This window comes from Carassius auratus, chromosome 19 (genome assembly GCF_003368295.1).
Source record: "Carassius auratus strain Wakin chromosome 19, ASM336829v1, whole genome shotgun sequence".
Taxonomy (NCBI): Eukaryota; Metazoa; Chordata; class Actinopteri; order Cypriniformes; family Cyprinidae; genus Carassius; species Carassius auratus.
The window spans coordinates 8,136,059-8,156,898 of record NC_039261.1 but is presented as its reverse complement, the minus strand read 5'-3'; the positions used below and the strand labels follow the sequence as shown (position 1 = coordinate 8,156,898).

General features: G+C 36.4%; 3 protein-coding genes across 4 annotated transcripts; 1 reads left to right on the top strand and 2 right to left on the bottom strand.

The window, feature by feature from the left end:
• Positions 1–666: 666 nt before the first annotated feature.
• Positions 667–8,565, bottom strand: sytl1 (synaptotagmin-like 1). Of its 2 annotated transcripts, none has more exons than XM_026288724.1 (15): positions 8,336–8,565; positions 7,287–7,530; positions 7,065–7,207; positions 6,807–6,975; positions 6,455–6,509; positions 6,337–6,367; positions 6,164–6,228; positions 5,985–6,080; positions 5,736–5,902; positions 4,277–4,379; positions 4,004–4,165; positions 2,778–2,856; positions 2,030–2,129; positions 1,751–1,950; positions 667–1,675 (listed from the first exon to the last, which is right to left on the bottom strand). In XM_026288724.1, the coding sequence occupies exons 2-15, from the start codon at positions 7,400–7,402 to the stop codon at positions 1,533–1,535; spliced, it is 1,629 nt and encodes a 542-aa protein (XP_026144509.1). In that variant the 5' UTR covers positions 7,403–7,530; positions 8,336–8,565; the 3' UTR covers positions 667–1,532. The 2 variants fall into 2 exon arrangements, with proteins under 2 accessions (XP_026144509.1, XP_026144511.1); XM_026288726.1 differs by having other exon boundaries at positions 7,287–7,429; positions 8,336–8,564.
• Positions 8,566–9,752: 1,187 nt separating this feature from the next.
• On the bottom strand, positions 9,753–16,221 carry fkbp9 (FKBP prolyl isomerase 9). The gene is made up of 10 exons (XM_026288723.1): positions 15,795–16,221; positions 14,624–14,769; positions 13,769–13,958; positions 12,676–12,821; positions 12,400–12,589; positions 12,175–12,320; positions 11,902–12,088; positions 11,624–11,769; positions 10,336–10,499; positions 9,753–10,241 (listed from the first exon to the last, which is right to left on the bottom strand). Exons 1-10 carry the CDS (start codon positions 15,998–16,000, stop codon positions 10,062–10,064), a joined length of 1,701 nt encoding a protein of 566 aa, XP_026144508.1. The 5' UTR covers positions 16,001–16,221; the 3' UTR covers positions 9,753–10,061.
• Positions 16,222–16,826: 605 nt separating this feature from the next.
• crtap (cartilage associated protein) lies at positions 16,827–20,206 on the top strand. Its single transcript, XM_026288728.1, has 7 exons — positions 16,827–17,381; positions 17,813–17,962; positions 18,683–18,854; positions 18,944–19,072; positions 19,158–19,303; positions 19,398–19,481; positions 19,677–20,206. Exons 1-7 carry the CDS (start codon positions 16,923–16,925, stop codon positions 19,725–19,727), a joined length of 1,191 nt encoding a protein of 396 aa, XP_026144513.1. The 5' UTR covers positions 16,827–16,922; the 3' UTR covers positions 19,728–20,206.
• Positions 20,207–20,840: the final 634 nt, after the last annotated feature.

Genomic DNA, 20,840 nt, shown 5'->3' with positions numbered 1-20,840 from the left:
ACACAAGCTTCAGATGAAGAAGTAAATGACGTGTTCTTCTGGTGTCTATTTATCTATAGTCACACCGGTAGTGATGTCAGGTGCTGTTGCTGGCCAACTTCTTGATTTTTTTTCAATGTATGCCTCAGAAACGGATCATGATGAGGCGTTCCCCATAGCGACCCCTAGAGGTCGCAGTGTCTCATTCCTTACTCCGGGAACCATGGTTACATTCGTAACCTGAGACGGTTTTTTTTTGCTCACAAAAAGTATTGACTATTTTACCGATGTCTACGTTTCTGTGATCCTGGCAATCCTTGTTGTATATTGAGGGTCAGAGAGCTTTCAGATTCCATCATAAATATCTTAATTTTTGTTCCGAAGATGAACGAAGGTTTTACGGGTTTGGAACAACATGAGGGTGAGTAATAAATGACAGAATTTTCATTTTTGGGTGAACTAACCCTTTAACCTAAGGCAAATCTCAATGATGCAATATTTTAACTTTAACCAACTAGTACATATGAATATAACATCCATACCTTATTGCAGAAAAGATTCTCACCCAATGCTGAATGGATTTGTACAACTTGAGCTCACTACATGAAGGCCAACTTAAATAAATGGAATGCAATAACATTTAACATACATCGCAATTACACAGAATGTCTCTATCATTTTATAAATCTATTTTTTTATTCATCCTAATGCAAGTAAAAATAAGCACTTCTTTCGAAAAAGATTATCAAACAGTTTGACAAAAATATGTACAATAATATATTCTGATTTCATAGTTTTTTTGTTTTTGTTTGTAAATACAAATGTGTGGTTTTAATCAGCAGTTAGTATTTCATTACATATGTGGCTTGACCTTCTATGAGACCACAAGTAGAAAAATGTAAATATAATTATTCCCATAAGAGGACAGTTAAAGTTTGACAATTAATTATCATTCCCCTCTAGATTTGCATGACACTAGCAAACTCTAGCAAAAAAAAAAACACTTAATCTTACAACAACGTTAAACAAAACTGTATCATATTATTTGGCAACATACTCAAAGAAATGTGTGAGGACTATTTTGTGAAAAATCCATAATGCAAAAATGTTTGTTTCTATTCCCCTTATATAATTTGCTCCATTTTATGTAAAGGAGGGGGGATCTAATTTTTGTCCTGTAGAGATTGCTACCGTGGTTGGAGATGAATAGTGTCAAGTCAGTTAGGTTATGTCATACACCGCTAAAATACACTGTCATACACCGTGTTCTAAAATTGGCTCAAAATATAAAAACATTTGATATCCTCAAACTGGATGGAGTCATAGTCTGAAGCTACAAACCATAGTCTGTGCCCATTACATACTACAAAATGTTCTGTGAAATCTATCAACTCCAGCATCTAACAGTTGGAAACTGGTGTTGACTTTTGCCAACTAGCTTCAACTCATCCAGACTTCAAGCTGGGTCAAAGATTGGAGGGAAATGTGTGTGGTGTATTCCAGAATGTTACACAACCAAAGTCACAGGGTGAATAGGTTAAACAAAGACCTATTCAATCAGAACAGAGCTGTAAATTGGTTCTGATTGGTAGGCTGGTGTCTACCCAGCTGTTGGGGCACTGAATCACACTTGACCACGCACTAATCTCATCTTCTGTTGAGTCCATCCAGCAGACAGCCTGACCATAACTCACACCTGCAACATATGAACACAGTCTTAACTCTCAGCTATGTATATATTCTAAGTATATTATGTTCAAATCTGTGTTACCTGAGCCTGTGCTGAGTCGCACTCCGCCCAGACAGCTGGAGGGATGTTGATTCCAGACCGTTATCTCTGCACAGGCCTGAATGAGGTCGCTAGACTGAAACCCGTCATAAACCATGGTGTGGTTGAACACTGGGTTGACAGATCCTCGCACCATCCGAGTCTGCTGGCCACTGATGCCACTCTCATCTGGTAATACCACGCTGTACAAACACAAACCATACTGATGTGCTCAGCAAATAACATACAAAAACAGACAAACTACTATGAATGTGCACACACCTTTTTACATATGTACTAGGTGCGCCACGTTTAGAGGGCAGTAGACCAACAATCTCCCTCAACCAAATATGGAGCTCACCAGTCGGTGGACAACCACTTCCTAAAATAAACAAACAGAACTATACAATTTACACTGAGAGCATGACAGTATGGCTTAGTGAAATCACTAAAGACTTAAAGTTAGTCTGATACATAACATTTTTGTGGAAAGTTTTTAGCATTTTATCAGATTTGTAACCAGAAGCTGAAAAACGGGTTGTCAATTAAACAACAAAGATGTTATTTTCTACTAAAATGAAAGCTTGAGGGTTTCACATTTGAAAATTAATAATTAAATGAACATTCATTTTGCAATTGTAGTTTGTAAATTGATTTGCAACTACATTTTTTTAATGATTTTTTATTAGATCAAATTGCAATGACAAACTTTTTATCAAACTAAAAAAAAACACTTAATAAAAAGAAGAAATATTTTATTTTTTATCTGCATTACTGTGAATTTAAGAATGTGTTATATTATTAAAATATCAACATAAATCAACATGTGAAATTATTATATTATATTATATTATATTGTATTATATATTACATTATTAGATTATATTTGCTCTGCAATATAGCTTTTTATTGAGGGGAGAGTGGGCCCGTGCATAATAAATTAATAATGACCCACACATTATTTATCAATGGCCCTGCATATAAATGCGGATATAGAGATTGTAAATATGAACTGTCTAATCAAACTCACCGTCTGAACCTGGAGGTACAAACTTAATTGAGAACAGAATGGTTCCTCTGCTGATGATGTCATCTGGACTCAACTTCACCTACATTAAGAGAAAGACTCTCATGATGAGAAGAATCAGAGAATCATTCAAATATATTTAGTTTTGTTGTGTGGTCATAGAATGAGGAAACATGGGATAACAGTGAACTTGGGTATACAATATAAATCCAGTTGCTGGTGAAAATGACAATAAAATGTTGCAATGACAAAATATTGCAAAAAATTTACAATAATGATGTTGTAATACTCGTATTATTTATATAAAACATTGATGTTTTATTTTACAAAAAAGAAGGGGTGCACAATACATTTTGGACGATAATGCGCATCTCATCAGTAAAGCCGGTTATCTAATCAGCGGTAAATACCATCAGGTGCATGTTTTCACATAGAGCAGCTGTAACTACACTGAGCTGTTGTTAACTGAGAAGATGCTGGAACCGGCTTTACTGATGAGATGTGCATTAATTATCGGCCGATATTTATTGTGAACCCCTACAAAAAAGTTAACATTTTTACATGCAATGATGGTTGAATTTTCTAATTTATATCTCAATGTTCCTATCAATGTTGCATAAGGTTTTTATGCATAATAGTAACCCTGATCAAACAGTTTATAATAGCTGGGCTAAGATATCTAACCATTTTTATGACTGCAGAAATATGGGTAACACTTTAGAATACGGTTCCATTAGTTAATGTTAGTTAATGTATTAATTAACATGAACAAACAATGAATAATACATTTATTACTGTATTTATTCATCTTCGTTAATGAAAATACAGTTATTCATTGTTAGTTCATGGTAATTCACAGTGCATTAACTAATGTTAACAAGCACAACTTTTGATTTAAATAATGCACTAGTAAATGTTGAAATTAACATGAACTAAGACTTATAAATGCTGTACAAGGATTGTTCTTGCTTAGTTCATGTTAACAAAAGTAGTTAACTAACATTAACTAATGGAACCTTATTCTAAAGTGTTACCGAAATATAATACCGAAACTGAATTTTTTTTTACATACTTTTCCAAAAAAGAAATAAATCAACAAATAATTACTGATTATTTCAAATGGTTACTAATGACACAGCATTTGGATATTTTCATATCTGGAAAAATCTGGGGTTAAACAGGATGTTTAATTCACTAAAGATATCAGATCATCTTTGAAATGGCCTTACTCTTGGCTGGAGGTTGTGCCAGGTTGGTTGGCTCTGGCTCCAGTCCCACTGAGCCAGCCTCACTTCCACTTCCCCCAGGAAGAGGTTTCTCCTCATTCTCTCCATGTGCCAGACTGACATACTCAGCACACGAGCCTTGAGCTCCAGTCTGCGCACTCTGTACTGGTATAGGCAACATTACATATTTGAGCCGAGAAATAATTTCTGGATGTTTGATCGTGTATTTTAAATGCATAGGAATAATTTGTGAAATAATAAATTATTAAAACTTACTTTCATGGTTTCATCATAGACTGGATTTAATGTTTTCCTCTTCACTGCAGTTTTTTTCTTACTGCGGGATGTGTTGTCAGGGAGAAGGTAAACTTTAACATACCTGTGTTTAAGAGAAGGACAAAGACATGATAGCAAACTTATTTGTAATGTTTCAAAAGATTTCTATTTCAAATAAATGCTGTTGTTTTAAAGGGGGGGTGAAATGCACGTTTTCACTCAATATCCTGTTAATCTTGAGTACCTATAGAGTAGTACTGCATCCTTCATAACTCCAAAAAGTCTTTAGTTTTATTATATTCATAAGAGAAAGATAGTCTGTACCGATTTTTCCCGGAAAAACACGACCGGCTGGAGGTGTGACGTGTGGGCAGAGCTAAAGAATCACGAGCGCAAGTAAGCTTTTGAGTTGAGAGCGTTTGGAAGCTGTGACACAGATCCAGAGGCTGAACTTGAACAAGAGCAGCATCAGCAAACGACGTCTCTATGTGGTATGTACTGAAACTGTATATATTTGCTTAGCGGTTTTGGAAAATGACTAAGTTCCACTTTATGTCGTCTTTTTTTTTTTTTTTTTTAAGCTGTACATATGGAAAGTGCAGTTTGATGACAACATCGCATGTTGTTTACTTGATGTGCTTATGCGCTGATAGCTAAGTTAACAACACAGAGATATTTGAAGCAGTTTTACTCACCGCATGCGGTTCCAACACACGATCGTGACCCTTTTTCGTTGGGACTGCATTATCCTTAAGAAATAAACGATGTGCAAACCCGACGTCAAGGCCTTGTTTGTAAAACAAGCATCTTCAAAATGCAGGGAACAAACACAAACACTTGCACAACTCTGTTGATGCTCTGTAAAAATAAACTCCATCCATTGGTCCCTTAATGCTGTTTTTTTTGGTAATCTGTGCAGCGTTGTCTTGCCCTGGCAACCAAAAACACACTTCTGTGACATTTCGCGACGCTCTCGCTCTGATCAGTGATTGTCTGTGCTCAGCCTCTCAGTGCTCTGCTATACGGGAGCGCGCGCTCTTCCGGCAGAAGTGTCCTTAGGACCCATATAAGGAAATTCCGCTCCATCTAACATCACACAGAGCCATACTCGAAAAAAAACTTGTGAAACTGAAACTTGTGACAAACCGGAAGGAGTATTTTTGGAACAAAAATCCTTCAAACGTACAAATAAATTTTTGAAACTTTGTCCATGTTTAGCATGGGAATCCAACTCTTTAACAGTGTAAAAAACTCAGTATGCATGAAATAGCATTTCACCCCCCCTTTAAACATTCTATTCATCAAAATAATCCTTTAAACATCTAGCACGGATTCCACAGATATATTAAGCACCACTGCTATTGTCAATGCTGTTTGAAAATAATATAAAATAAAGCTTGGCCGCTTTGATAAGTAGTTGATAGTTTTGACTGAATGAAAAGGACCACAGTCAACTTACGGGTCTGATCGATGTTTACGGGCCGACGCAAGATCTTGGCAGCGTATTATGTGCACATGAAGCTCCTCTTTCTTGACATCATACTGCACCGAGAACTGGATCCGCCCTGATACCACGACATCCCCGAAATCGCCCACACTGTACAGGCTCATCAAACTGCCGTTCATCTACCCACACAGAAACTGGACCGTTTACACCTTCAAAACTTGGTGCAGAAGTTCAAGTGTTGTGCTTGAGAGTGCATCTTACCATATGATGGGAGGCCAAGCTGCTAACTGACCCAAACCTAGTATAGTCTACTTCAGTGCTGCCAGAGTCCATGTCCCCATCACCCTCCGAATCAATCTACCGAAACACACACACATACCGGTAATACAGAAGTTTTTCAGGGATGTGTGTATCTGAACTATTGGCTTTGCCAAACAGACCTGCAGAGATGGTGACGTATTCAGCAAAATTCTCTTCTCTTTGTCCTCAGACTCTCCAACACTTTCTGGAGGATTTAGGAAAAGTAAAGTAAGCAGAGTGGAGTTTAGATGCATTTATATTTTGTCTTTCATAATTTATCAGATGATTTCCCCACCAGCATAATTTATTTTACCTTTAACACAGTTTTCTTTTGCTGTATTGCTCTGTTCAAAGCAAGAATATTAGAAATATCACACATGCCGTAGCACATATATCACAAGGATATAATATAATCTACAATGTAAATTGACCTTTGTGATGTCTATAATCCTGGATTGTTGTTCAGGGCTAACCAAGGGAATGCAACTAAAAATAAAGCATTACAAAATTAAAATAAATGATTGTAAGTGAAAATCATTCAAAAATGTATGTTTTCAGACGTATAATTAACAAATCATGATTTTATGCGAACATGTTCATGTAAATACTGTATACTTGCGTACAAAGCTAGTAAATGAGACCCATTTCTTTTTTTTTTACTGTATTAGAGGTTTAAACAGCATTTTAATCATTTTAATTGCCGGTTTCTCATTCAATAATGAAATATGACCATGCAGTTTATTAAGCCTTAAGTAGAGAGATGACACCAAAATTTGCACCAACCTTTCCCCATCTTCTTTTTCTCTTTCCTTCTCTTCCTGGCCATTGTCATCCTCTCTTACACTAATATTTTCCTGCAATTCTCTCTCTGTATTTTTGTCTTCCTCTCGCTGCTCATGTAGCTGAGAAGAGTTACCTTTTTCTTCTGTAAATATTGATGTCAGAGGTATATCTACAGAAATCAAACAAAAAACAAGAGTGTTGGGTGAGACAGCACATAAATACATAAACACTACAGGAATGACTAAGAGATCATCTGACCTTTTACACGCCTCTTATGGCGTATTGAAGAATGAACAACATCAGCTCCTCCCTTTTGATATCTCTTAGCACGCTCTTCATGAAACCACGCGCCCGAGAGAGTGCGCAGACGGACAGGATCTGACACCGTCTGCTGCAGTTTCCTGAAAACAAACATTTCATCCTGCATTGCTCATATAACTTATATTTGCCAAATAAGTTCAGTATTTTACACAGACTGACCGTATTCTCCCTTCCTCTTTGTTGCGTAGTTCAGCATCTCTCTGCAGAACGCTGAAAATAACAGTCTGCTCCACCTCAGTCAGGTGACACAGATCTAGGAAAGGTTCCCCTTCCATTACAGGCACACCTCACACTGATCACACCTGGTTATTAAGATGATTTAGATGCGATTTTTGAGAATCCACACCCAAGAGTCGCAGATGGAAATGTGGGAATTGAAGTAGTTGTGGTAATCACGAATGCACTAATGAGAGAATAAAAAATAAACAACTAGCAATAAAAAAAATATAAAGTTGATATTTTGATATCAGATGTATTCTTTTAAATGCAAGAAATTATAACATTCCTTAATGCTCCAACCTGCATTAAATGTTTATTAATGTTCTCCAGATGAAATAGAGAGACAATAAATCTCCCTAAAACTAGGGGAAAAAACATAGGCGTGTGAACAGCCCAGTGATACTCTTTGATACTTCGTTTAAATGTTTTCGATTCTTACAAGAAAAATTAGTTACATTATTAATATCGCATCGCCAACTAAATTTTCAATGCTTTTGTTAAGATTAGTTTTACTCTATTAAAAAAAATTATTTTAGCCCAAAATGTTATTTTTAATATTACCATACATCAATTACCGTAACGATATTAAATCAAGAAAACAGTAAACTAAATAAATTTGTTTTCCCAACCACTAAATTCACTTTGTCATTTCCAATATAAATGTTAATGAACATCAGTAAAGTTTTAATTCGGCTATGTGATGCTTGAATCGCGCACGCGCACAACAAACAATGACAAAAACAAGACAAAAGAAAACAAATGACCATTTCACTAGGACCAAGTGTTACATCTACTTCCACATATAACATAGACATAAGCGTATTATAATTTATTTATATCAAGCTGCAAAAGACTCCAGGTTAGTTAAACGTCCAATAGTCGAAGACGAATTAACAGATGGAGTCGCACCTGTCAAACTCTCTCACTTGAACCAAATTCAATCGTGGAAAGAAGCAATTGATGTTGACTTGAAGAACAAAATGTAATACCTTTTCCTCATCGAATGTCTTCAGGCTTGGCCATTCTCGTAGTTTTTCTGTCAAGTTTAGCTGTCGGTTGTTTCTAAACACACACTCGTTTGTGTCTGATTTGGCAGGACTGGCACTCTCTCACACCCGCCCTCTGGCACAGAGCAAAATACGAACCGGATTCTCACACTTCACCGAGTATGCACTTCTTTTACTAATCACTTCACGTTCACACAGCATGTTATCCATGTCTCTCCCCCTCACCTCTCTCTCTCTCTCGTCAGTATTGTGCTAGTAAGTAAAAAAAAAAAGCCTGGCTGTAGTTACTTTTGTTTGGTATTTGAGCATAAAGAAGTATAACTTTTCACGTTTTTAATGTAGGATAGTATGGGGTGTTGTACCCAATTCTGACACCCTGCGAAATTATTACCCCCCTCATTCAAATCGCTACCTGATTGTCTAATCCTAACCCCTCCCCCAAACCTACTCCTAAACCTACCAATACTAGGGAGGTAGTAATTTGACAGGGGGTCAAAATTGGGCACAACAGGTGCTTACATTGGATTACTTTTTTTAAATCAGCTTTTTTGTGTGTGTAATGTGTGATTGCGTGGGTTGTAGGCTGTGACGTAATGTTCACATATTTATCTTTTTGGAAAAAAATAAGCCTTGAATTTAACATACCAATTTAACTAGTACTCAATTAACTTTGTACTTAATAAATAAATGAGAAGAAATGGATTGTTTCTGAATTACCAAAAAATCTGAATAAAGCTTAATTTTTTTTAAATGCTTGACAATATTGGCAATGACAGCATTGTTAAGGGACGATGATTCTTGTATATTTTGCACACAAATTTTATTTTATTTATTTTATCTAAGGGACAGAAAAGTTAAATATTATATTTATATCATATTACTTCTGTCTGTTAGTCTGTTACAGTCAGTTCCGGTTTGGAGTCTCTATCAGCCCACACCTACTAAACACACACTGTCACACGTTCAAAGGATTATAAAAACACCAGGCAGACACAGCACTTAGACGCTCATGTGATACCTAAGTATTGTTCATTCAGCCATGTCGTGACTGTTTTAGTGCTATTCTTATTTGCTAAGACTGAAGGAACATTATCAGGAACATATTTTAGAAAGAACATGCTCAATCATGAAGAAAACATTCAAAGCTCAAAGTTCATCAGTATTATGCTCAGACAACAAACTTCCTTTTCAGCATTTTGCATTTCAGCTTGTCAATCCACAAGCTAAAACCTTAAATTGTGGTTGTTTTGCAGTTGTTCACTTTCAGAGGAAGCTACAAGGTGTTCCCTGACTTCTGTTGACTTAGATTAGGTTGGAGAAACACTGAGCATGACTTATTTAAAGCAATATTTTGAAAGATCTCATAAAGTAGCGATTTAGTGAGAAACTGAAATAACACTTTGGGGGTTGGAATGTGTTTTATTTAAGGGATTTTTTCTTTTTTTACAAAGTAATGTTTTGCACATTTGTATCACTCCAGACGCTTACAAACATTTAGAGACCCGTACAAAAAACAACAACAAAAAAATCATATAAAAACGCAATTATGCACATTCACATATGCACACACCTCTCAGACAAACATCTACAGTCAACAGCATTACAGGGAGACACTTCACTTGTCAAATTCAGTATCTTTACACCCTTCCCATTTATAATAATCGACCACAGAACGACCAGTCACAACCCTCCATTCCTGAGTCCAGCCTCATAACTCATCATGAGCAACTTCTTCATCTGCCTTGAGTTTAAACTCATCCTCTGTGATTCGCCCGTCCTTGTTACGGTCCTGGTTATCGTACATATTCTTTATAATGCGCTGCGGCTCAAAACCTGGCGCCAGACGACCTTTGCCCTCTTCTACCTGCTGGAGGATGTAATCTGAAAACTGTATGGGAGGGACAGAAAATGGAAAATTTTGCTTAATAAACATTTTGGGGATGTATTTGCTAAGCATGCGGTTACAATATAAAACAATATACCTCAGTAGCGTCCACTTGTGCGTCTTTGTTTTTGTCCATCTCACTAAATAGGTTGGGTGAGACTTCGCTGTTCCACACAAACATGTATCCTTCAGGAAGACCTTCTTCGAGGTCCACCAACTCAACATCAAACACCAGCACGGCACTTCCAGGCACCTCCCCATCTGAGCAAGAAATAGTGCTTTAATAATCTATTTTTGTGAAATATTGAAGTTTGAACTAAATATGCAAGCATACTATTCTTTCTGTCACTGCCACAGAAAGACAAGGCAAAAAATAATAAGAGTAGTGTTCAAATATACAGTTTCGAATTCAACCCAAACCTCCCTGAATATCAACACATCAGCAACTAAATTGTTAGTTTGGCTGAGAAGGTTGTTTGAAGAATTTACTTTGGCTCCCTCTGGTGCAATTAAAGAAAAAGGAAGCCATCAGTACAGCTCAGAATGGTCCTAATATGTAACATTAACATAACATTTTAACACTTAATTTTATATTACACACATGTAACAAAACAGTTTTATTTGGCAAATAAAAGGCATCTGATATTTTGCTCTGAGGATAAACAGTATTTCCTGCACAAACAAACAGCGTGAGTCGTGATCAGTTTGACTTGCGAGCAAATGAGTCCTTTGAGCCGGTTCTTTTAGTGAATTAATTCAGCACAATCAGAAATTATATAGTACAATTTATAATAAGGTCACATAGGTGTTACATAGGTGCAATATATATATAAACATGAAATATTTACATACAAATGTAAAATATAAACACACTATTAATTAATGTGTAGAATTCATGATATTATATGTATGTATAAATTATTATATAATTATTTAATATTCATATATGTATATACTGTATATATATATATATATATATATATATATATGTGTGTGTGTGTGTGTGTGTGTGTGTGTGTGTGTGTGTGCTGTCAAATGATTAATTGCATTCAAAATAAAAGTTTTTATGTACATAATATATCTGTGTGTTGTATATATTTATTATGTATATATAAATATACAAACATACTGTATATATTTTAAAAATATTAAAGTTTTTAAATGTATATATTTATATTCATATAATTTATATTATATGTATATAAATATATTTAATATATAAATGTAACCTATTTTTAAATAAATAGATGCACAGGTGTATATTTATATATATACAGTAAATAATAAATATACACAGTACACACACATATACTATGTAAACAAAAACTTTATTTTTATATTTTTATTTTAACTTTTAGATTTGTTTTTGTGAGAGGATGTCTTACCTACTCCCCTCTCTCCATAACCAAGGTGAGGTGGAATGACTAGCTTGCGCTTCTCTCCAACACACATTCCTATAAGGCCTTGTTCCATGCCTATGACCACCTGTCCAGCCCCCAGAACCACATCGTATGTCTTACCTAAGGTGTGCCTGCAGTTACATACAGACGCAAGGGAAAACATTTCTTAAATATAAACCATTTGTTCATTATTAAATACTTGTAATGTTTTGTTAGGGGCATGCCAAAACAACCCGATACATAAACGTATAATTGCAACGCACGTGGAGCCAATGAAAGTGCCGTCCATGAGAGTGGCGTTGTAGTGGTATTTGACAAAGTCACCACTTTTTGCAATCCTGCTGCAGTTCTCTGGCTTCACACTGGTGATCTCAACGGTATCAGATGGGTTGTGGAAATCAATAATGTGGACATCGAACACCAGCACAGCTGAGCCAGGGATCTTAGTTCCTGAATGAGGAGATAGAAGAGATTAGTACAAAGATAAACGTTAAGCTCATGTTCTTTTGACTATAAAAGGACTGATCAGCACACACCTGTGCCCTCTTCTCCATATGCCAGGTGAGGTGGGATAACAATCCTCCTGCGTTCTCCGACACACACACCCAGGAGTCCTTGGTCCATGCCTGCGATCACATAGCCTTTACCGATGTATGTGTCATATGTGTTATTCCTTGAGTAACTGAAACATAAACAAAAGCATAAGTGCACTGTATATCACCTTAAAAGTGGTTTCTGTTCAAATCAAGTTTTATTTTAACCTGGAGTCAAAGAATGTGCCGTCCAGCAGGGATCCGTTATAATGGTAACGCATGAAGTCTCCTACTACGCTCTTGCGTGGACAGGGATCTGGAAGGCTTTGCACCTCTACAGTGATTTCATCTTTAGGGTTATGAAGGTCCAGCAGAACCACATCAAAGACCAGAGAGGCCTGAGCAGGGATGTCACTTCCTGTGATGGAGATAACTGGAGGTTGTAATGCTTATTCTGCATGCACAAATATTGTTAGTATATACTTCTAATAAAATGACTCTCACCATCTCCATTTTCTCCATAGCCAAGGAAAGGTGGCAAGGTGATGATGCGTTTTTCTCCCACACACATTCCCAAAAGCCCCTGGTCCATTCCAGCAATGAGCCAGCCAATCCCCACATAAGTGTCATAAGTGCGCATACGTGTGTGACTGCAAACGAAAGAACCAGAAATACTAATTGGGAAAAACATCAAATGTAGGCATCCACACATTTGTTTCAATGATATAAATATTTTCCTTCATTAATAATAAATAAATAAAAATGATCATAAGAATTCAGATTAAAATGTTTTAATCTATTTATGTCCAAAAATGAAATATGTTTACGTTTAGTTCTATGTTAATGAATGAATTCTGAATAATTTTTAGATGAATTCATTAAAAAATATTTTACATATTTAATATTTCACTTAAACACAATATATTGCATGCACACATTATTGTGTTGTTAGTTCTGGTCCTCGAACCTGATTGGTCCTGTTATAAGGTCCAAGAGTGTATAAAGACCTCATTTATACTACGAAACAAAACATTATAAATATGTGTAAATAATATTTTTTGGAAAAGGTTTTGCTTCTATTAACTTACATTATTATTTTTATACTCATTATAGTCCTGTTAGATGTATTAATTATGTATTTACCTACATTTAATATTTATTTATTGCAATACATTTTAATTATATTATTTTAATATTTAATTGTAATCCTATTTAATTTCATAGTTTATTTTTTATTTTATTTAAATAAACAAATAAACCTGTCTTTAGTGATAGGGATTTTTTGCGGCTCTTTCTAGATGTTACATGATTACGCCAGTAGGTGGCGACATGTGACTGTCTATTTGAGTCATTTGATGCCTTCATTCAAAGGGCTTGGAATGAATGAGTCATTGAATCACTGGGCTAGGTGATTTGTTCATAAACATTACAAAAATTCCCTTCCCTGAACTGGCGATAATGTGTAATAAGTTTTTATCTAATATAAGATTTTTAATTAAAGTGTATCAATATATAAAATTAGTTACTAAAATTATCTATCTATATCTCTATCTTATCTTTTTCCCCCCTTTTTTCAGGTTTGCATGACTCATCTCACCTGGAGTCGAATAGTGTGCCATCGAGTAAAGTACCATTGTAGTGGTAACGGACATAATCAGACACTTGTACAGTGCGCCCACAGCTCTCTGGCTTGTGGTAGGTCTTTATCTGCACCTTGTCCTCTTTGTTCCAAATGTCCAACATCAACACATCAAAGTGAAGGATAGAATCTGGGGGGATGGTGTCACCTGACAAGGAATGACATAAAAATACTGTAAATAAAAACCCCCCAGCTTGGCAGCTTTGAAATCTTCCCACTGAAGCATGATTAAAACCAGCTACTCTAAAGAAGGACAATTAATGCTTTAGACTTTGTGTTTACAATAAAGGCTGCATTATTAGTTGTTGTTTGCTCACTACAATAAAACTGTGCAAGGGGAAGTGTGCCACCCTGTGTATTGTGTATTTTACTGAGAGCTGATCATGAGATGAATGTATCTGAGATTACTAATAATTTAAGTCAGTTAAATTATACACATCTGTCTGTCTCCTGCAGTTGAATAGGGCAGACACATCTTCTCAACTAGTTCTGACAAGTGTACATGGCTCAACATTCTTCTTAGGGTCACTCCCTTTGGGAATTCACACCCCAGTCTGTTCAACTTCCCCCCTCTCTCTCTCTCTCTCTCCACCTGGAGATCCCGTGCTCCTCTGAATCAGCAGGAGTCCAGGAGGATCATGGGTATTGTAGGTCTCAGTGAGTTTCATGCATTAGCATGTTACCTAGTGGTATGTGGCTATTTAAATGTAAATGAATGATTTGAAATGTAAATGTGCTGATGGCACCCACACAGACTGACATTTATGGATAAAGTGGTAATTAGAGAGCTGTGTTTTTAAAAAGTGCATTTACCGTAACCATCCTTTCCGTAAGCGAGCTGTGGAGGGATTTTGATCATCCATCTTTCATTAACACACATGCCCACTAAAGCTTTGTCCATCCCAGCAATCAACTGCTTCTGGCCAACAAACACATTATAGGTGGTGCTACGGTCATAACTGCAAACACACAAATCAACAAACATCAGTAAAAAAATATTTTTAAAACTGATACACACACATTTATATATATATATAAAGATATAAAGACATAAGGTATAAATAACTTTTTTTATCTTTTGGCAATAGATAAAAAATGCATTAAATGTTGCATTAAATGTTTATCAATCAAAATCTTAAACAGTATTATTAAATTAAACATTTGTAAATTGGCTAAGAACAAACTTAATTTAAAGAGATATTCTCTGAAAAGACTTCTCATACAATTTTCTTATTTAAATGTGTTTTTTTTTAGATTTCTTTCTTCATAATAAATTAAATTAAATTAAAATTAGGTTAGAGCAATAATAATTCTGTGCTATAATACATTTGCTAATAAATAAATAAATAAATAATGGCAGAATAATTTGTACATTTTACAATGTTTGGTAGAATAATTTTCACAAATTAATTTTTTTTTTGAAACACCATGTAACACTGAATTAAATGTAATTTTGAAGAAGAAAGACTAAAACAGTATTTTCTTGTATGATATACTCAAATGATCTTTCATTTAAAATTTCGAAATTTATTTTAAGAAGCTGAAAAAATCTGCCTTTTCATAAAGCATTATGGAAAATAACAGCCATTCACTCATTCATTCATTCATCCATTTGTTCATTCATCCCTCCCTCCCTCCCTCCATGCATTCATTCATTCATTCATTCATTCGTTCGTTCGTTCGATCATTCATCCCTTCATTCATTCATTCATTCATTCATTCATTCATTCATTCATTCAGTCACTAGTACATTCATTCATGTAGGCTATTCATTCACTTATTTCTGCAACCTTTCTATATTAAAATGTACAAAATGTTAGCTTGTTTTAAATCAGCTGTAAATGTATATGGGGTGCTTTTGCAGAAGTAAATGTTCATACTCCGTGGCTGTGAGCTCCACAGACTGTAACCTCTGAAAACGCAAATGGCTTTAGGTCAGATGAGAAGATGACCAATGGAGGTCAAACAGGCATTTTGCACTAACCTGGAGTCAAACTTCTTTCCATCAGGGAACATGCCGATGTAATGATACCGAACAAAGTCTCCAGACTTGACCACCCGGTCGCAGCGCTCCGGGGTGAACGTCTTCTCAATCACGATGTCATCTAACGGTACCGGAGGCGCGTTGCACGCCACGAATGTCACTAGAAAAGCCAGGAGAATCATCATCGGAACCGTTAACCGTATCATCTTCCGTTCGTGTTTTGCACTGGGCTAGTTGCTGCTTTCTGGTGCTGCAGCAGTCTCCTCAAAGCCTCTCTCTCTCTCTCGCTCACTGTAGTGGAGAGGGGAAGTGTGTAGACGTGGTGGATGGGTCCTCAAACTCCCTCTAACTTCTACCTATGACTCCGGTGTTACTTTACAAAGGGAGAGTGCGCAGGAAGCTGCTCCGTTTTGTAAGGAAAATGCGGAAATGTAGGCCTAGAGGCTGGAATGTTTTCTACGTGGCACAGAGAGGGGCGGCTCGCTCGCGCTTTACGATGGGGGTTTACGAGAGCATGTTAATTATAGAGGCCCCACCGAGCTGTGCAACAGGCCTTTTAAAACTTTATATTCATTAGATTAAAATGAGAATGTCTCTATAGTTAAGTACGTTTTGATAAATGCATATTTTATACCAATTTCAGATACTTCTTACACCTTCATGCATTAATTTACTTTAGTTTTCTTTTAGCCCAATGAATAAAACAATAATTTGCAGTCAGTATAACGTGGATAATGTTATAATAAATTATCAAATGATTAAACTGTATATAAACCACACCAGATGAAATGTATGATTCTTTGCGGGGTTTGGACAAACTGGAATGAACTGTTCTTGTTATCCAGCTTAATTTACAGCAGCCATTAAAAAGTTCACAAATCAAAAGTGTGAACTTTCATAGTTAACTAGGCCTGCGTGTAAAATATACTATTTTTGCCCGCCTTCAAAATGCTATCGGTGGGATTTGCCGAATAAATAAATATATATTTAGTAAATCACTGTAATGCTTTTTAGCTGCCTGGGGGAAGGGTGCGTCCCGACTGATTTTGGGGACGTGGAGAGGCTGCAGAGCGGGCGGGTCTTGTACTTTTAACACCCCTGTGTACTTTAGGATTCACATACGGGACCATGGCCTCCTCATCGCTCTGCCTCGGGCTACCATTTCTTTTATTATGTTTTTCTTTTTGCGTTCTTGCGCAGTATGAGAAATACAACTTTCGCAGTTTCCCACGGCACGAGCTTATGCCCCTGGACTCGGCGTACCGACACGCTTTAGACCAGTACAGTGAGGAGAAGTGGCCCGAGAGCGTGGAGTTTCTGGAGATGAGTCTCCGGCTGTACCGGCTGCTCAGGGACAGCGAGGCCTTCTGTAACCTCAACTGCAGCACGGTGCGCCTCGACGACGAGACGCGCTTCAGCGACTTCCCCGAGCTGCACGCCTTCGGTAACGTGATGAAGCGAGCTCAGTGTCTGAAGCGGTGCAAGCAGGGCTTACCTGCCTTCAGACAGACGCTCCCCAGCCGGGAAACCATCGAGGAGTTTGAGAAACGAGAGCCCTACAAGTACCTGCAGTTTGCTTACTTCAAAGTGAGTCTACTACTTTCTCTCATTACGTCAACAATTATGAATAAAGCTAGTTTAAGGGTGAGTGAGTGCTTGCAATGCATGCAAAACATGGTAGTACGATGGTTGTTTTTTGCTCTTTTTCGTTGTGTGGATTGTATAAGATGGTAATACAATGGTGATAACCATGTACCATGTATCAAAATACATTTTATTTCAAAGTAGTCTGTTTCAAACACTAATATAATGTGCTATGCATTGTACAAGTACATGTGAAAAAAAAAAATCCATGATATTAACAAAATACCATGTCAAAAGAATAATAACACACTATTGTACATGGCTAAAAATCAGTGGCTTTACCATTTTTGTACCAAGATTTCTTTCAATATTTTTATGTGTAGAGTTTTGGTTTGGAAATGTCTGATATAATTGATTATTATGAACCATTCTAGAGTGATAATTTGGGCAAAGCTGTATCTGCCGCGTACACCTTCCTCTTGAAGCATCCTGATGACGAGATGATGCAGAGGAACATGAACTATTACAAGAGTTTACCTGGAGCTGATGAACATATGAAAGACCTGGAGACCAAGTCATACGAGGTGAGACCTCATACACAAAACACTGAATAAAAGGGAAATCAAATCCTTATGTTAATACTATTGTTAATGCAGCTTAATGTTCTTTTAGATATGCTGATTGTAATTACATTCAATTCTATTCAGTTCAATAGATAATATAAAAACATCACTTCAAACTTTTAGGGGCAGTATGAGCAAGCATGTATTAAATTGATCAAAAACATTTATAATTTTAACATATTTTTGTTTTAAATAAATGCTGTTCTTTTAAACTACTCTTCGTCAAAGAATCTTGAGTAAAAATACTACGCAGCACAACACTGTTTTCAACACTGATTATAATAAGAAATGTTTCTTGACCACCAAATCAGCATGTAAGAATGATTTCCGAAAGGAATGATACTAAAGCTTTGCCATCACAGAAATAAATAACATTTTAAAATCTATAAAATTAGAAGCTGCTAATTTAAATTCTTTAAAAATTTCACAATATTACTTATTTACTGTCATTTTTAGCAAATGACTGCAACCTTGGCGAACATAAGAGACTTAAAAACATAAAAAAATCTCAAGACCCCAAACTTTTTAAGCAGTAGTGCATGTGTAATATCTATCTATAATAATATATGTCTACATTTGTGTAATCCAAGCTCAGGGTAATGAATACAAGTGCAATACGTCTTGAATGTTATAAACAGTGTTGTAGTTTTCAGTTACATAATGGCGGTTCTTTTTCTCCAGATGCTGTTCATTCGGGCCGTGCGGGCGTACAATGGGGATAACTTCAGAACGTCAGTGTCAGATATGGAGCTGGCACTGAGAGACTTTTTCAAAGTGTATGATGAGTGCATCGCAGCGTCAGAGGGATCCAGACAGATCAAAGACTTCAAAGACTTTTACCCGTCCATTGCAGGTTGGCATTACCTGCTGCTCTAGTCATGTCTGCCTCTGAGATCCTTTATCGCTTTAGCTGAAACGTAACATATCCGTTTTTGTCTTTAGATCATTACACAGAGGTTCTGGAGAGGAAGGTTCGCTGTGAAAGCGAGCTTACACCGGTTGTAGGTGGATTCGTCGTTGAGAAATTTGTGGCAACCATGTACCACTATCTCCAGTTTGCTTATTATAAATGTAAGTCTAGAAAGTTCTCTGTTTATATGACTACTTACGTGAACCATGAATGTGAATAACGTTTCTCTCCTTCATTCTTACTCAGTGAATGATCTGAAGAACGCTGTACCGTGTGTGGCCAGCTACATGCTCTTTGATCCCAGTGATGAGGTGATGAAGAATAATGTGGATTATTATCGGTACCACAGAGAAAAATTTGGCCTGACTGATGAGGATTTCTTCCCTAGAGCGGTAGGTGTCTCACATCATGGTAAATAATGAATAAATACATTTATTTTCATTTAGATGGTTGATGTTGTACTTATAATTAACTCTCACGTGACAGGAAGCAGTACGGTACCACAATCAGACAACGCTACAGCTGCAGATGCTAGAATTTGCCAAACAGAAGTTACTGTCAGATGATGAGGTGAGAGTGCTTGCTGAATATTCACGAGTCACGACCATGAAGGTGTTTTTAAAATATTCGTAGTGCTGAAAGCTTGCATTCTGAGTTTTGGCCACTTGGGGGCGCACTATGCTTACTGCGCTGTGTAGTTTTAGTATCAATGGTATACTGTTATTCTCTCTCTAACTCTTCCTCCAACCATTTTTTGTCTTTCAGGGTGAAGTTTTAGAGTTTCTTGATGAATATCTTGACGATGAGGATGAATAAAAAAATATATTTAATTTGCACTGAAAGGAAAATATTGTGAAAAAGACCATAAAGGTACTCTCTCCATCCTGTACCATTTTTATTCTTGTATTTATTTAGGGTTTGTTGACTGGAATTGTTGGTATCTTTTTACTGTACACATCTGTATTAAAATATGTGCTTATATCTACACATGTAAGTACAGATTATGCACCACAAGTCAAAATATTATAATTTTGAATCTCAGTCCCTGTCAGGTTACTGTATCTCAGAGAATACAATGATGTGTTTTTATTTTGTTGGTTAGATTTTTTTTAATAAGGAATGCTTTTCTATATTGAATACAACCCAAGCAATGTTGTTACCATGTGAAGATATCCAGGCAGAATTGAGCCCCAAGAACTGGTTAAACACTGAAAATGTACTTTTTGGCTGATTGTTGCACATGTGGATGCTGTCGTAATAAATAATATGGATGAAAATGCTTTAAAAAAACCTCACCACTTTTGTGCAGTGAAACACACGCTTATTCATCAGTCATTTTCTATATCTGTATTGTTTTAGTTATTTTTTGTTATCTCAGGTGTTACACTATCTTTGTAGAATCCTCCTTCTGGTGGAGAATTTGTGTATTTGGCATTTCAGAAGGACTGGCTTACTTTAAGATGCTGAGCTTTGCCATTTTTTTTTGGTAATGCCAAGCCTCACACAATCTCTTTGGACCAAATGTTGGCACTAATACGTTGTTGTTGATAACTTCACAAATGTTCACTTGGCTACTATTCAAAATATGTGTGAAATAGTGCTGCGTAGAGGAAATCACACAAACTTGTCTATTTCAAAGGCTGAACAAATATTGCCTGCCCTTAAAAGCAGTAAACATTTAGACTAAATATAATAGCAAAAGACTAAACACTGGACCATAAGCAAAGCACTTGAATTATTTTAAGAGTGCATGTTGTCGGTCATTTTTAATCCAGACTCCCTCCACTTCTCTCGTTCCTCATCCCCCACCCCTTCTTTCCTTTTCTCTTTGGGTTTTTCCTACTATGGTGTGATAAACTGCACAGATACTCCATGTTCAAACACATTTAAACAAGTCTCTGTTCTCCCGCTGTGTGAGTATTTGTATGC